Below are 16,208 nucleotides of genomic sequence, written 5' to 3' on the forward strand. Positions count from 1 at the left end.
TATAAGGCATGCACTTGGCTTGAGTTTAGAGGAAATTTGATCTCTCACATAAAGCCAAGCAGGCAAATTCTGGTATTATGGTAGAGGACACTCTGTGCTTTTCTCCTGCAAAGGGGAATTCCTTGATCAAGTGTCTTCAAGCAGATTCAGGTATGTTGTTCCTTTTACTTCCCTACTGTAAACCTACACATCCTGTTCTCATTCCTGTAGTAACAAAAGATCTTTCCTCCCCTTGCTGGCTTCCCCTTAGTGGTCTTTGTCTTCCCTCCTAGGAAACAGTTTGAATGTGTCAGAAGAGTCCCAGTTCCTCAGAAAGGCGTCTGGCCAAGAACCTGACCAAGTTGGTCTGTAGTATTTCTCTCATTAAAAGCCTGCTTCTTCCCCCTCTAAAAAAGTCATCTGTGAACAGAAACAAAGGATTAATTGTGGAGTCTTGGGACTTGGCAGAAGCGCTTATAAATGAAGTGCTTTTTTGGAAGCTACATTGCCTGTCTTGCAGATCAAAAAATAAATCAAAAATATTTCAATGTGCATCAGTGGATTAATTCATTTGATTGCCACTTCCCTTCCTCTTCTCTTTGTGGGGAGGGATGCTCCGGAGATTGGAATTTTAATTGCTTGACCGCAGTTTCTTATTATTGGTGCAGCAAAAGGGTATGGATCATTAATTAGTACTTGATATAAGGATCTCTGAAGTTGAGCTATAGCAACAAACAAATGAGTTTAGACAATTCCAGACTAAATTTATAAGTAAATTGAGATATAATAATGAAACTATTAGAATTTTTTTCTGAGTCCCTTAATGTTGTTTTCTGTATTTGCAGTGTTCAGGTGGTCATAAAGATTGTTGCATTTTAATATAAATATATATTTGTATATATGTTAGACATAGGTATATATTCTGAAGGTATATATATGTGTATACATGCCTATAAAATAGCTATTCATAATTCAGAGTTGTTATACAACAGCATGCTTTACTTATTTTCATTAAATGTTTCGAGGTTTTAATTCAATAGGTAGTTTCATTGGCAATATATAAAACCAGTGTTTTTGATAGTTGCTTTCTTTTTCAGTTAGTACCTGAATTTGTGCTACTGTATCGAAAAGGAAATCCAGCTCTTGAGTGTAATGCTCTGAAAGCAGAATATTATCCACATTATTACTTTGATGTCCAATAGACTGTATCATCTTTTTTGCTGTTTTTAAAACTTGATGATGAAGTGTATTGTATAACTTCAGTTTAACTTTGCTGTATCCATGATTCTCAGATCGTGCAGTGTGGAATAGGAATATGACGCATATAATGTATACATATAATAGATACCGGTATCAACTTGTTTTCTGCTATGTGGATTAAGAGCTGCTTAGTGAACAGGGTGCAAAATGTAAACATGTGGGGTCATCCTAAATTTCTCTGTATGTAGTAGGGTTGCTGGTGCATTGTTATAAACCAGCAATTTTTTGGTGCAGTATTTGCACCCAGAATTTAGAGGTAAATAGGAAATAATTGCTGATAAAACTTATGAGTCATCTGAACAGTGTGTGCCTGATTTCAGCTAAATTCGTAAACTGGGCTTTGGTTATGGACATGTAATTACAGATGTTGAGGAAGGAAATGGAAAGCAATGGCTCTGAAGTTTAAATAATAACAAAAAAAATACATAAATGAATCAAGTTCTTCCACCTGTTCCACTCCCATATTATATTTGTGCTTTTATATGTGTCCATTTGGGGGCTTTTAAAATATGAAACACACCTGAATATGCAACAGCCATAAAGTCTGGGCTGTAAAACCCAGCAGAATTCAGCCATGAATCCAGAGAGCTGTGCTTGTGTTTACTAGGAAGTGGGATGTTATTAGCAAAAGCTAGAAAATTGTTGTTTTTTTGGTTTTTTTTTTAAGAGAAAGCATGTTTACTTCATTTTTTCATTCTACTGTGGAATTTCATATGAAGATGGTGTTAGCAGTTTATCTATGCATTAATCACTCTTTATTCATATCCCTGGGGCGAGCAACCATCTTCTGTTGAGATGTAGCAGCAACTAGATAGATGTCTGTGAGGTCAGGAGTTGGAAGGAATTTTCATAGGATGTACTTCCTCAAGGTAGTGTTCCTGGCTTTTGCTGTGTTTAAGGCTCAGTTTCTGGAAAGAGGATTGTGTTTCTGCTCTCCCCCTACTCCTCCTTCCTTTTTCATGGGATTTTGTGAAACACTGCAGCTGTCTGCCATGAATTCACCAGTACATCGCATGGAAACTTGGCTTTTGGCTCATGGAAGGGCTGCCTCTTTTCTTCTGTCCCATCTCTGGGGAATTAAATTCACATTCTGTGTTCCTGCTTAGGTTTTCAGCCAATTTTTCTACTTCAGCTTCCTTCCTCCCCTTGCCCCTCTCTTCTTTTCTTAATTAAAATATGCTAAGGTTGAATGGATATAGCTGCAACTGAAAAAGGACAAAAATAGCACAGATGAAATAGCTACACTGTTGAGATCTGGATCTTTATTTGGAATCACATTTGCTGGCATGTCACTGCACCAGGGTTCAAAAACTGACTGGATTACTTTTTCAACAGATCAATCATTAATCTCTAATTTTGAAGGTAACAAAATTTTGTTGGAAGTTGAACGTGATTTTCACAGCTTCAACTGTTCCGCCATGTAAATTAATGACAAAGTCGTGTTCATTCAGTGTTAACAGGAATAGATTCACCACATCTGTAACTGTTCTGTTCCTTGGCTTCCCTAAGGTTATGAGTACATCCAAACTGAGATGGCAGCTGCTGAAACCAGTATCTCTATGACACTGGCAACAACTGCTTATTTTCAGCACCTTTGAAAATCATGTAATTTGTGGAGTACCCAAGGATGAGCACTGGTTTGGGGAGTTAGGTGACCCAGGTTTTTAGATAGTGGACTTTAGGTAGATATCTAAAAAAGTTTTTAAAAAATCAGTCTCACCTCGTTTTGCCTGAAATAGTTTCTGGAAGCCTGGCAGAACTCTGTGCCAACTCCTTCCTGAGAAGGGAACAAATTAATTTAAGAAAAAAACTCAGAATAGGATTGGACAAGGAAATGAAAACATCAGTGTTGGGTGGACATATCAGCCTTTCTGATAAATCAAAAATGGTCCTTCCCAAAAAGGAATATCCCATAATATACCTAAACACAGAAGTCTTTGTGATTAAAGTTAATGGATTTTTTTTAAAGAAAGGATAAAATGAGCAATGGCAAGATGGGCACTAAGGTGTTTTAGAGAAAAAGTAGCAATCAGTGCTCACAGAGCCTGGACTCCAGATTTGTACTGGTTTCTCTCTTGGTAATATTTTTATGAAGTGCCTTGAAAATAGTGCTGCTGAAGCTGATCACCTAACCTGTGGTTTTGACAGGAACACTGTTGTTCTTCTCCACTCTTCTGAATACTTCTCTTGCTTTCATTTTGAACGCAAAAACTTCAGTTGGCTTTCCCTAATTTAAGATCCTTCACCACAATGCCCTTTTATAATTTACCCACCCTTTTGTTATTCAGTCATTCCCAGTTTCTTCAGCTGAGCTGACACAATGATCTGTGCCATTTCCTTGAAATGGTCTCTCACAGCATTTTAATAACTTCCCCAAATAAATTCACAATGCCTGGGTCCTTTCAGGTCCTGTCACTGCTGTTTGAGTTCTGGGTACAATCAAGGGGAAGCAGCCAGTGATGCACCACAGCTGTGTGCAGGGGGAATATTGGCTTGACCAGGGCACTTAAGTGGGACACTGGTCTTGTCTGAGCTCCATCAGGAAGGGGAAGGAGATTGTGACTGGCAGATTTGTGAAGCACATGAATAGCAAAAGCAAAAGTGAGCTTAAACTACCAAAGAATTAAAAGACAAGAGAAAAATGTTGCAGTATTTGCCTGCATAAAGAGAGGAATGTGAATTGTACATGTAAAAGAGGTGTTCGGTTTTAATACAGTAAGATAATTTCAGAATCCTACATTCATTTTTCTTATCCATTCTGGAAAAAAGCCCAGAAGAGACTGAGATCTAATCTGACACTTTCACAAACGTCTCAAACTCCATTTTATTTTCCCAAGAGAAGGCTAAGAAGTGAATTGTTTTTTGTTTATTCCATATATATATATGTAAAAGTAGATTAGGTAAAACTGCTTCCCAACAAGCAGAAATAGTTGTTGAGATTAGTGGTGGGACACTGACAAGTGTGAACTAGAAGAAATATATGAGTTGGAATCATGGAAGTATTGCTAGAACATTTTAGATAGGGTAATAATAGGTTCACTGCCACTTGGTTGAATGTCTTTAAAACATCCCTGTACCTCAGACAGCTCATGGCTTCTGCATGAAGCAATTGTTGCATGACTGCTCACCCACTGTCACAGAAAGGTGGGATGGTTCCATCCCTTTCATTGTATGGCTGTATGTTCTTACTTTGCCTACTCTGTTATTTTTCCTCCTTTTATTCATACTGAGTACTGGCAGCAGGCACATCTCCATCCACTGTATTTGCACAGCATCCCATGCTGGGATGCTTGGTGAGCAGAAATAATGGACAGCACTGAGGGTTAACACCAGTCCCGAGAGCTTACATGGGCATGCAACTCCTGAATATTCATTTATTTATTGTTTTCCATCTCTTTTTCTCTCTTCCATAGTGAAATACATGAGAGAAGCAACCCCCTATGTGAAGAAAGGATCCCCCGTGTCAGAGATCGGGTGGGAGACGCCTCCCCCCGAATCTCCACGCCTGGGCTGTGCCTCTGCTGACCCGATGTCGCAGCTTTCGCTCTCCATCCACAGAGACAGGAAGACAATTCCCCTCAAGATGTGCTACGTGACCCGCAACATGACGGTGTCAGACCCCGAGAACAGGTGAATGGGGATTTGCCTGGCCTTGGGATTTCCCTTCCATGTCGAGTGGTTGTTGATGTTGTCCGCGCTGGGGCTGGTGAGCAGGAGCGGGGCTCTGGCCACATGCAGCAGTCCAGCAAGAGAAGTGATCACTGCTTTGGGAGGGGTGGGTGCTGCTGTCTGAGCCACGTGAGGCTAGAGAAACTTCGATGCAGGAATCCTGCACTTTTGTTGGAAACAGAATCTCGGGGGGTTGTTTCCATCCTGATTAAGTGTCTGCTTTTGAAGGAAAAGACACTGCACACACTAATTGGTTACATCCTCCAGGCTGGCTAAATCTGATTCCACTAAATTGCATTTTCTTTCCCTTTTTTAATGAATATTGTTTTAAGAATGATCTGGTTTGAGTATTGAGTTCTGGACATTAAAGTCAAGAGGAAGAGAAAAGTTCTGCTTAGGAGGCATTAATGGGGAGTTTTTGTGACTTGTTTTTTTTCCTGATGTTAAAAATAGGATGAGGTTCTACCAGCCCTTATTTATAACATATGTGGAACAGCTGCACTGCACCAGCACACTCCCTGATCCCTTCTCTAACAGCTGCTAATAAAAAAAAGGAACAGTCAAGTGACTGATACAGATTGATTCTCCAGCCACATAATGGCCTTTTTGTTTTTCTGCAGCGCTCAGAAGCTGGGTGTAATGCCTTTGATTCTCAGCATTTACAAATAGGCATAAACAAAAGTTACATTTCCTTTGCAGAGAACGATAAGGAGAAGTGGAGAGAGCAGAAAGTGGCTTGGGAAGGATGGATTTCTCTGTAATCTCTGCACTGCAATGCAGAAACTTTATTAGTTTATTAGTTTGCATTTATCTGTGTAGTTTTGCATATTTCCTTTTTATATTTGTCTGACCTTTTTAATTTTCCTCCTTCATGCTTTATTGTTTAGTATGGCTTTACTTTGCCTTGGCTCTTCATCTTACACAGTGATTGCCACCATAGTCAGGGTAACTGACTGCTACAGAAGTGTAACTGTAAACCAGAAATAACCCTAGCAGTCCTTCTCAGTTTAGATCAAGATGTTTATTGGTATTGGCCACTTTTTTTTCCCACATATGTCTGCATGGTTTAAGGTTTGACAGCTGTATCACTTGTCTGAGAGTTTGTCTTTCTCTCTGCCATGGAGTGTATTTTAAAAATACTCATACAGGTGGCATTTTTTGAATCAGTCAAATGTAATGATACTTTGCCTGCATTGACTTTATTTTCTCATATTTTTTTCCCCTTTCCTTTTTGACTTCATTGTAGTTTTCACCTTCTGTCACTCTCCTAGCCTTCAGCTGATTTGAGAGCCAGGACTGGCTGAGAGTGATACACACTCATTGTTCATGATACCTCTGCAATGGAGCTGACTTTTTTTAAGTATGCTACAAATGTGTGTGTTCTTCACTGTTACTAGGAAGTAATGTGTGGGAGAGTCATATTGCTTGTTATCATGGTTTGCATTTTGTGTTGCTGTCATTTCCTGTGGAAAGAGTGACTTCTGATTTTTACTGTAGTCCAGCACAGTGCAGTCTAAGATGGATTTTTCCATCCAAGCATGCAGTACCTCGCCATCGTGCTAGTTGCTGTGTCATAGAAGCACCCTATGGATTAGCATCTTCACTGGTTTCAGTGGTTTTTAACAATTCTGAACTCATATTTCCCAGTATAAATGCTGTTACAGTGCAGCGACCCTTTCCCACTGGAATGCCTTCCAAGATAGTAATCTGATTCCAGAAAAATAATTTTATCTTTGTTCACAGCAGAGCCTAAGCCATGTCCTTACATGCTTACAACACTTCTGTTTCATAATCCAGTGACCTGACACACATAGATTTTGTAACTGATGGTGTCACTTGCTGGATGGCTTTAAGAGGGCTCTGCTGGCAGGATGCCAAAGCATATGTTGGCCATTAAAGGGCTCCTTTGGACTATAACTGAGCTAATTTTCATTTAAGAGCAAGTGCGGGCATGGAAAGCCTGAGTTTTCCAGTGCAGTAATTTCTTCAGTGCAAGTTGGGGATAATGTCAGTAGCCTTCTGGGACCAGGATTGAACTGAATTGATGTTCAGCATGAGAAGATACCTATGTTAAGGGACCCAAAAGGAAATACTTGCTTGTTGGCACTGACTTTTCTCCAGTTCTTAGAAAGCTGCAGTGAAATGTGGATTTAATGGGCATGGAGGAGTATTATTTTTCCCATTACAGCTGGTAGCCTTGCATAGGATTTTTCCTTCTCATGGAAGACTGATCCCAGTTCAGAGATTCTCAAGTCTGTGTCTACTCTCAATGAGCTTGTTATTTTGGAGCAGAAGTGAAGTCTGATGCTTTTAGAGCCAGCAGTTCTCAGATGTCTCCTTCACCTAATCTGCCTGCAGGTTCACTCTGGAGGAGATCAGGAGATGTCTCTTCTGTCACCTGATAAAAAAAGCTGTAAGATACCAAGGAGAATAACCATAATACAAACCTATTCCAAAATTAATGTGTAGGATTTTTTTTTTAACAATAAACACAGGGCAACAGGAGAAAATATGCAGAGCATCTATTCTGTTCTTCTCTAGGTGCAGGGTTTGTTATATTTTAGGCTGGAAGAAACTGATTAAAATAATTGCTACTTAAACCAGTTGTTTGCCTGTGTTTTTACTGATAGGTGACCTTTTTGGTGGCAGCAACAAATGTTAATGTCAGGCCTCAGAGAGGAGCATCCCCTCCAAATGAAGGGACATGTAGAAATGATCATGGCTAGTAATGCCAATAAACAGAAGATCTTGCTGCAGTGTAGAAAGCTTTTCATCAATTTCTGGTGATGATATTAAGGAACAGGAGAAAAAAAAGGTTTCTTGGGTAAATTTTTTTCTGTTGGTGGTTTTAAAATATTGGAACATAATGGAAAGGTACTTCTGTACGCAACACAGGAGACATTCCCTGGAGAAATGATTCAATGCTGTGTGGATGGGAAAGGTTTTCTCATCTGCTTTTTAAGCAACCCTAAAATTCTGCTTGCACATCTTTCAGCCAAACCCAGGAGATGTGAGCCTGATGCTGTCAGCACTTGGTGTGCACACGTGTTCTTCCAGTGTCAGGAGTCCAGAGTAGTGTGATCCTCACAGGGAACTTGAGCAGGGTCCAGCCTTAATGACCGGGTTACTTACTGGCAGGATTTGGCCCTCTGATGGGAGAGGTTTGCTTTGGTCTGGAAGCTAGGAAAAATGGACTGAGATAGATTCCCAGCTGTGAACTTTTTGTATCATTGTCCATTTCAGGATTGAGAATTACAATCAGAAGATACAATTGAGCAGGTACATTCTATAGGTGTGTGTTGGGTTTGCATGGGCAGGTTCTGGTAGCAGGGGAGCTACAGAGGTGGCTTCTGTGAGAAGGTGTCAGAAACTTCCTCCATGTCCTACAGTGTCCTACAGTGCCAATGGCAGCCAGCTCCAAGATGGACCCTGGTCAAAGCTGAGCCAGTCAGGAATCACAATAACACCTCTGTGATAACATGTTTAAAAAGGAAAATAAGAAAGTTACCTTGCAGATGTAATTGTGGCCAGAGAAGATTGGAGTGAGGATGTGTGAGAGGAACAGCCCTGCAGACTCCCAGGTCAGTGAGGAAGGAGGGGCAGGAGATGATCCAGGTGCAGTAGCAGAGATTCTCCTGCAGCCCATGGAGGATCACAGGGATGCAGAGATGTTCTTGCTGCCTATGGAGGAGCCCATGTCAGAGCAGGTGGATGCCCAAAAGAGTCTGTGACTGTGTGGGAAATCTGTGCTGAAGCAGGTTCCTGGCAGGGACCGTTGGAGAGAAGGGTCCACCCTGGAGCAGGTTTGGTGGCAAGACTTATGACCCCGTGGGGGATCCATGCAGGAGCAGCCTGTTCCTGAAGGACTGCACCCTGTGGAAAGGGAGCCACACTGGAGCAGTTCGTGAAGGTCTGCAGCCCATGGGATGGACTCACATTGGAGAAGTCCATGAAGAACTGTCTCCTGTGGGAGGAAACTCACACTGGAACAGGGCAAGGATTCCTCTCCCTGGGCAGCAGCAGAAACAACCTGTGATGAACTGTGAACTCTCACTACCTGTCTCCCTGTGTCACTGCAGGGAGTAGGTAGAGCCTGGGAAGGAAGAGGGTTGGGGGAGAAGGTGTTTTAAGATTTGTTTTACTTCTCAGTATCCTACTCTGATTCTGTAAGTAATAAATTGAATTAATTTCCTGAAGTTGCAGCCTGTTTTGTTTGTGATGGTATTTGGTGAGTGAGTGCTCCTGGTCAGCTTAGGAACAGGAACAGTCCTGATCTCAGCTTAGGAACCTGTCATATTTTCTCTCCCCTGTCCACTAGTGGAGGAGAGTGATAGAGTAACTTTAGTGGGTGCTGGGGTCAGGGTCAGCCCACTGCGAGATGGCAGAGGAACTGGCTGGTATCCACTCATTCTGGACTCTGCACAGTGAGCTGCATCTGGGAATTACCTGAGCATCCCAAGACATCAAGGAAAAAAACAGGACAGACTGAGACATATTTACTCCAAAGACAGCAATAGATTCAAGAGCTTCATTACCTTGAGGTGTTTTTTTTTTTTGGTGTCTTTTGGGTTTTGTTTTTTTGTTTTGTTTTTTGCATTGGGAAATACTGATTCATTGAACGAAGTATTTACAAGGTCTATTGCAAAGCCATTGCTCCCCAAACTTCCTTTTGCACACATTTTTAAATAATAATTTCTTCTTACATTATTTAATGACAATGTCAGTAATGGAAAGTAATAGTGTCAGTGAGATTTAACATTTTGAACTGTAGTTGGTGTATAAGTATGTAACTTACGCAGCAGGAAATAGCACAATGTGATTCTAAAATGGCATCTCAAACATAAATATATATATATTTATAATATATATAAAACAAATTATAGCGAATTTGCATGTATTTACTTTTGTTACAATAAGACATGAAAAGTTGAAGCTTCTTTAAGAAAAGAACTGAGTTTCAAACAGACTTAATATGACATAGTAGAAACAAGTCCTTGCATCAAAAAACTTGAGTCACTAATGCTCACAACAAATATAAGACGTAAGCAGAAGATTGTAAAAATGCAATGAAAAGACAACTTGAAGTAGACGAGGGAATGAAAGACCAAGGAGCTCTTGTACCTCTTCAAGTTCCTGCTTATATAACTTAAGGGGAACTGAGGAGACAGGGAGGCAAATATTTTAGGCAGTAGCAAGCAGAGATGGGGTTAGGGGCTGGGCAAAGGCTGAGCCCTGCACCAAGGGGTAAGGAGGTCACAGCCCATCCCAGCACTGTGCTGGCACTGCTGACATGCTGTGTCAGACCTGGGTGGACATGCACAGCTCTGTGGGCCTTCCTGGGGAGGTGCAAATTCTTTTTCCCTAGTGCATAGTACAGATTTACCTGGACTGAGCTCTGGTTTAGGAAACTTGGGCCTTTTTTCTGTTACTGTATGCTGTAGATAGACAAAGGAAAGACAAAAAACTTAGATCTGCATGGGGGATAGAGCATAGATAAAGATATAGAATGGGAGCTAAAAGTTGCCCTTCACATCTCCTCAAGGAATTTGTGCTTTGCTCCTTGTGTTGTTTTTGAGCTTTTCTCTGGCTGTAGAACCTTTATTAAATGCAGAGACCATATTTAATTCGTAGTGTTGTTGTGAGCTACAGTTTGAGATCCGTGGATGAAAGGCACATAGCATTTAATTATCATTATTGGTACAGACATGTTTTACTATACGAATATCAATAAGTCCTTTGAAGAAGTCATTGAGCATGCTCAAGTCAGTCTGATTTATATCATGAATTTTTGTTAGCATTTGGGTTTTTTTTTTTTCCTGGTGGGCTGTGTTTATTATCTCCTTAGATTACTATAACAACAACCCAACATTAAAGTAAAGCAACTTGAAAGAGTGTAATTCAAATCCAGAAAAGAACAAAAGTGACAATAATGAGGGTGAAATCTGGTTGACTCTTCCCTCATCCATAAATCACCCTGTTGTGCTATCACAGTGTGCTTGGTCTGTTACAGCCTTGCCTTTCTTGTGTTACAGCACAAAAGGCTGCAGATTTAAAGTCGTGATGAACATGTGTTTTTAACCTTAGCTTCCAACTATTTTACTGTAATAGATCCAAATCCAGCTTTTGTGTGAAGTTGGATGTCTCTTGTGTTCCTGTGCTGTAACTGCTAATCTGCTTACAAAATCTGCTCTTTACTGGAAGGGATGAACAAAGTAGGCAGCACTTGAGGTTTATCTACTATTGTTTCTTTCAAGCTGAGAGAAGTTAGGTAATTAGCTAAAAAGGCATTGGCTGCATCCCCTTCAGTACTCTGAGGGTAGGAGAGGGAAGAAGTTGGGGTATGGGCAACAGGAGTGGAGTTGTGAGATGGGTCATGGGGAAGGCCTTGTCTTCCTCCACAATACATTGCATTCTCAGTAGCCAGGGTCAGTGCATTCAGGGCTAGGGTTGTCAGATGAGGGACCTGTAACATTGCTTTTTTTTCTCTCATAACAGTATTTTTGGGTCAAGTCATTAACTGCTAGAATTTATAATTCATTAACTGATAGATTTAATAATTAATGGCTCTATAATTGGTTGTCTGACAGCTCTCTGTCATCTACATCATCTGCTTTTTGGGCAGCTCTGCAATTGCTGGTGCATTTTGCAAGCTGTAGTCATCTTATCTCAATAAGGGGCAGTTTTCCAAGCCTGTAGGAGCTGGAGCTCTGAAGCCTCTAGGCAGAAACTGTGATTTTTAAATTTGATTTTCATTATGCATAATAGTGGTTTTCCATCATTTGTGAAACTCCCCACCAGCCAAACAGTTTCAGTCTGGTTCATACCAATTTTTCTTGTAGCCCTCAGTTTCTTCTCATCTTTCCTGAAAAGCTACTGAGATCAGACACTTCTGTAGGACTATCCTTCCCATAAAGATGAGCATTTTTGTCTTTTTTGAGACAAATCACCAAACTAGGGTGAACTTTATTACTTTTTTTTTTTTTCTTCATGATTTAATTCTTGTTCAGTTAAATCATGTTAGAATAGGTTTCTAATGACCTAAAGTCTCTGCTGTAGTTTCTAGGCAGTGGTTTGAGAACTGAATTACTGGGAGATGTGCCAGGATCTGGGGACACAGTGGAAACCCCTGAGTTTTCCTGCAGCGTGTTTGAGATACCAGTGTAGAACTGGATAGTTACAGCATGTCATGACTGACCTTCAGTCTCTGCAGGTCCTGGTGAATGTGGGACTAGGCATGTCTCATTTTCTTGGGAAAAAAAAAAAAAAAAAGAATCTTCTGGGATAATGGCATGGGGCTTTCTCCCTTCCCCATCCTTCTGGGCCATACAGGTGAGCTCCTGGTATCCTTCCCATCTCCAGCATAAATCAAATAGGAATGGGCAAAGCTCCTGTGTGTGTAACTCAGAAGCAGTGTCTGTGTGTGCATGCATGTATGTATGTGACGATAAATAAAAATTTATGTATATGTGTGTGTGTGTGTGTGTCTGTGTGTGAGCTGGGCTGAACACGACCTGACAGGAGTAAAATGTGTGACTGTGAGTTGGGTGGTGAGAAAGGATGTGGGTGATGAGGAGGTGACAGTAACTACAACTGGAACAATACTTTCAGCTGGATTTTTGATTAAAAAACTTCTAACCAAAGTTGTTCTTTCCTGTGAAAATATTTAAATAATGAAAAAAACCCATATGCTGGTGGGTTTTTTTCTTGCATTTTGGGGTTTTTTTTCAGCCATTGCTTCAGTTTTGAAAAAGTCAAAGAATTTTGATTTTTCCAGTCAGCTTCAGCTGTAGAGGGTTGAGCTGAGAAATGGAAATAAGAGCAAAGGAACTGTAAATGAATCAGGTGAAGGGGAACAAAAAAAAAAAAAAAGGAACTGCCTTGAGAAATGCATGGAGGGAAGAGGAGCACAAATTAAGAAAAAGTGATTGAGGATGAAGCCAACCAGCAAGGCAGAGCAACAAACCCAGAGAGTGAAGACTGCAGAAGACTTTACTTAGCAAACACTTTTGTAAAAAAGAAAAAAAAACCTAATACTTTGGAGAGATGGAGAAAGATAAATGCTCCAAGAAATGTGCCACAGAATAAAGGAAAAGAAAGAGCAGTGGGAGTGCTGCAGGGAGGAGGAAAACAAATAGTTAATCATGTTTTTATGTCCATCTGTAGGTAAAGGTATGTAAGTGCTGACATCCAGGCTGTTGGTAAATAATGTCGAAGAGCAGTTTGAAGACCCCTGAGATCTCCCAAAGAAAGAAAGTTGATGTGCAGGGGTTTCAGTTTCCTGCTATGCTCCCAGTCCCCACAGTCTTTGCATTATGGCTTGGAGAGAGTGACAACCTCAAGGCTCTGTTTCCTGCTTGGCTGTTGTCCTGTGCTCAGGGCTGAGCTTTCCTTTGCCTACCAGCCTGCCTGTAAATTGGATTTCAGTCTCACAGCTCTGATCTGGCCTGATCTGCCATTAATTAAGGAGCAGGATTTGCAGCTGGTGTATTTAAAGCTGCTGCCTCCTGCACCTCGTGTAGTCACGAGTATGGCAGCAAATGACATCCACAGTGTGAGCCCTGGTGGGCTGCCATCAGAGGTGTCCCAGCTCTGCATTGGTAGATGCTGAGGCTGATCCTTGGTGCTTAGGTTGTGTGTGAATACTTTGCTATTTTAATACCCTCTGGTCACTTCTAGCTTGCTTTCTCCCTTGATTCTGTAATGAAAATGGTTTACTGCAGTAAGAGTTTTGCTGAAGTTGCTACTTCTTCTCATCACTTACATACAGCTTTTCCATCAGTCTGTGTGTCTGTTCAGTGGGAAGATGGGTCTACTGCCAGTTGTGAAAGTGTCAGGAGGTGACCCCTGCCCACTGTCCCCAAAGAAGCTGGCAGTATCTCTGGGAGAGAGGCTCCGAGGTAGTGCCTCTCCCCACAGCACTCAGAGGCCAGTAGCTGATCCAGAAGGAATTTGTGGCTTTGTATAATGGTTGTCTGGCTTTGGTTTTGCTTCACTTAGCGAGTAAGCAGTGATCCCTGGGATTCTTGATCATGGAAGCCAAAAAGTAGATCTATAATGTAATGAGACATTGAGACATACCCTGCTGGATAAGGTGGACCTGCCATTTCTCTCTTCCAACAAGACTTTCTTCTGTGACAATTCATCCACAAGAGAGAGCTGATCTGCCAGCAGCCCTACTGATTTTTCCTGTTTCCATATCAGTTTTCACTCGTGCTTGTGGATCACATGCACTTCTTTCCCCTGGGTCCTACTACAGCTCTTCCTAACAGCAACAGTGGCATTCCTTCTCAGAAGACATCTAATTCTCCAAACCCATGATCTCTTACTTATACAATAGCATGAGACCCTCCACTCTCTTCTCAATTTGAAGGGGTCATTTACCACCATTACCAGCTGCAATCATATGCTCTCCCAAGCCCAGATGCAGTTCCAGCTGCAGAAGGTTTGCTTTGCTGCTGCTGCTTTAGGTTTGGCTGTGGCTTTGCTTCAGGGAAAACAGCTGTTTCAGGGAGCCATGGTCAGTGTACTGAATATACCAATCACATCTTCTGTTCTTAATATTTCAGCACCTTCTAAAGTTAAAACAAATTCCTGACATCTCTTATGAAATAATGCTGTTTGTGGGGTTTTTTTCCCAAATAATTGACCCCAACTGCTCCTTGAAACAGCGCTTTTGCCATTGTTTCGTGCTGAATCCACTGTGAAGAAGGCTGAACTCTATATTCCTGGATTACAAATATTCAGTACAATTACAACCAGAATATAAAAGAAAAAACCAAGAAACTAAAATCTAAGTCTTTTGGGCACTGTGGTGTAAGATCCTGCTCTTTAATATCCATATACATTTAAAAGCTAATCAGTTACTTTTGTGGTTGCTCTGGGTGGAGTAGGCAGTGTGTGATGTCTCTGCAGGCTGGTCAGCATCTGCATGCAGTGGTGTGAGCAAGTCCATTGCAGAACCAAATCCTTTCTTTACTTGCATGTGGCACAACTCCACTGATATCCCTTTTATTAATGCCCAGTGGATGGCAAATAGAAATTGAATCACCTGTGTCATCTCATTAGTGATGTATCCACCCTCTGGTTGGACATCAGTCTCGTCCAGCTCCCAGGAAAGTATCAACATCATTTTTAGCACTGTAAGCTCAAAGTCACCAAGTAACTGTTAATACAAAAATACAGCAAGTTAATACAGTTAATACAGCAAGGACCCTTGTGACAGTGAGGGGACATAGAAAAATTCCACTTGATTACCATGTAGTGCTTGCTTGGTAAAATTGCTTTCAGCTCCGTTTAGGTTCATCAAATGAAGATGCTTCTTCAGAGAATATGCTGGGGAATTACCTGCAAGCCTAACAATCTCTCTCTGGAATATTTTCCTTGAAGACTAAGCCCAAAGTTTCCATTGCTTAATTTTAATGTATTCTGTTCCTGGTTCATCTCCTGATGCTGCATGTAGAATTCAAAAGAATTTTAACAGTTTTTAAAAATTTATTTTATAACAAAAGCTACAACTATTTAAATATAAATCAGGTTGTGTTCTTCTATATCCCTCCTTTTCCTGGAAAGGCTCCTATGTTTTTACATTCAGAAAAAAACAAAATTACTTACTGTGGTTTCATGTGCAGACAGTGATGGAGGAGACAGAGTGAACAGTTTGGCCTTTGACTCATCTTTAAGGCTGCAAAGTCAGTGACAGACTGTTTTGTTTCTCTCTGTGCCAGTGCAGAATCAAAGTAGTGTGATGGACTTGAATAACTCTGGCTCCAGCTTATCATTAACTTCAAGGGATTTACTCCACACTTTCATCAGTCACTGAATACATAATCTGACCCAGGAAGAGTCATTAAGTGTAGCTCAGTCCCCAATTTGGTCCTGAGCCAGTGCTGGTGGCAGAAGTACTTTAAAGAGTTTTGATAAAAGGTATTTCTTAGATAATGAACACTCCTAAAGAAGGAAGCTTTATCAAATGTGGAATGAATGTGGTCTACCAAACATTTTCTTTCAACTTCTTCTGATCCTCTGTGAAGTAAAAAGTCTGATGAAGAAAGGGAGAGAGTTTTCCTCTTACGTGCCAGGTTACAGCATTTGGAAGCACTGGGTTTTGTGTCACCCCCGTGTTCTGCAGGTGGACAAGGGGATGCTGGAAACACTCCTCAGCTCATTGAGGGTCTTTGAGAAGGAGAGAGAAAATTACTCTTTTATTATAAGGTTTGCCAAACGATCTCTGAGAAAATGTGATATCATTCATATGCATTGCCAAGCTGGAGAGATGCCGCACATCTTGGCAGTCATCTAGA

General features: G+C 41.0%; 1 protein-coding gene across 1 annotated transcript in view; it reads left to right on the plus strand.

Moving 5' to 3' along the window:
• SNTB1 (syntrophin beta 1) overlaps positions 1–16,208 on the plus strand; it is a 113,908-nt gene that overhangs the window by 50,760 nt on the left and 46,940 nt on the right. The window contains exon 2 of the mRNA XM_005516934.3: positions 4,653–4,869. Coding sequence (XP_005516991.2) covers positions 4,653–4,869 — 217 coding nt within the window. The remainder of the gene's footprint in view (positions 1–4,652; positions 4,870–16,208) is intronic.

The sequence above is a fragment of the Pseudopodoces humilis genome, chromosome 1 (genome assembly GCF_049639895.1).
Source record: "Pseudopodoces humilis isolate 2021_Gansu_Grassland_sample_001 chromosome 1, ASM4963989v1, whole genome shotgun sequence".
Classification (NCBI taxonomy): domain Eukaryota; kingdom Metazoa; phylum Chordata; class Aves; order Passeriformes; family Paridae; genus Pseudopodoces; species Pseudopodoces humilis.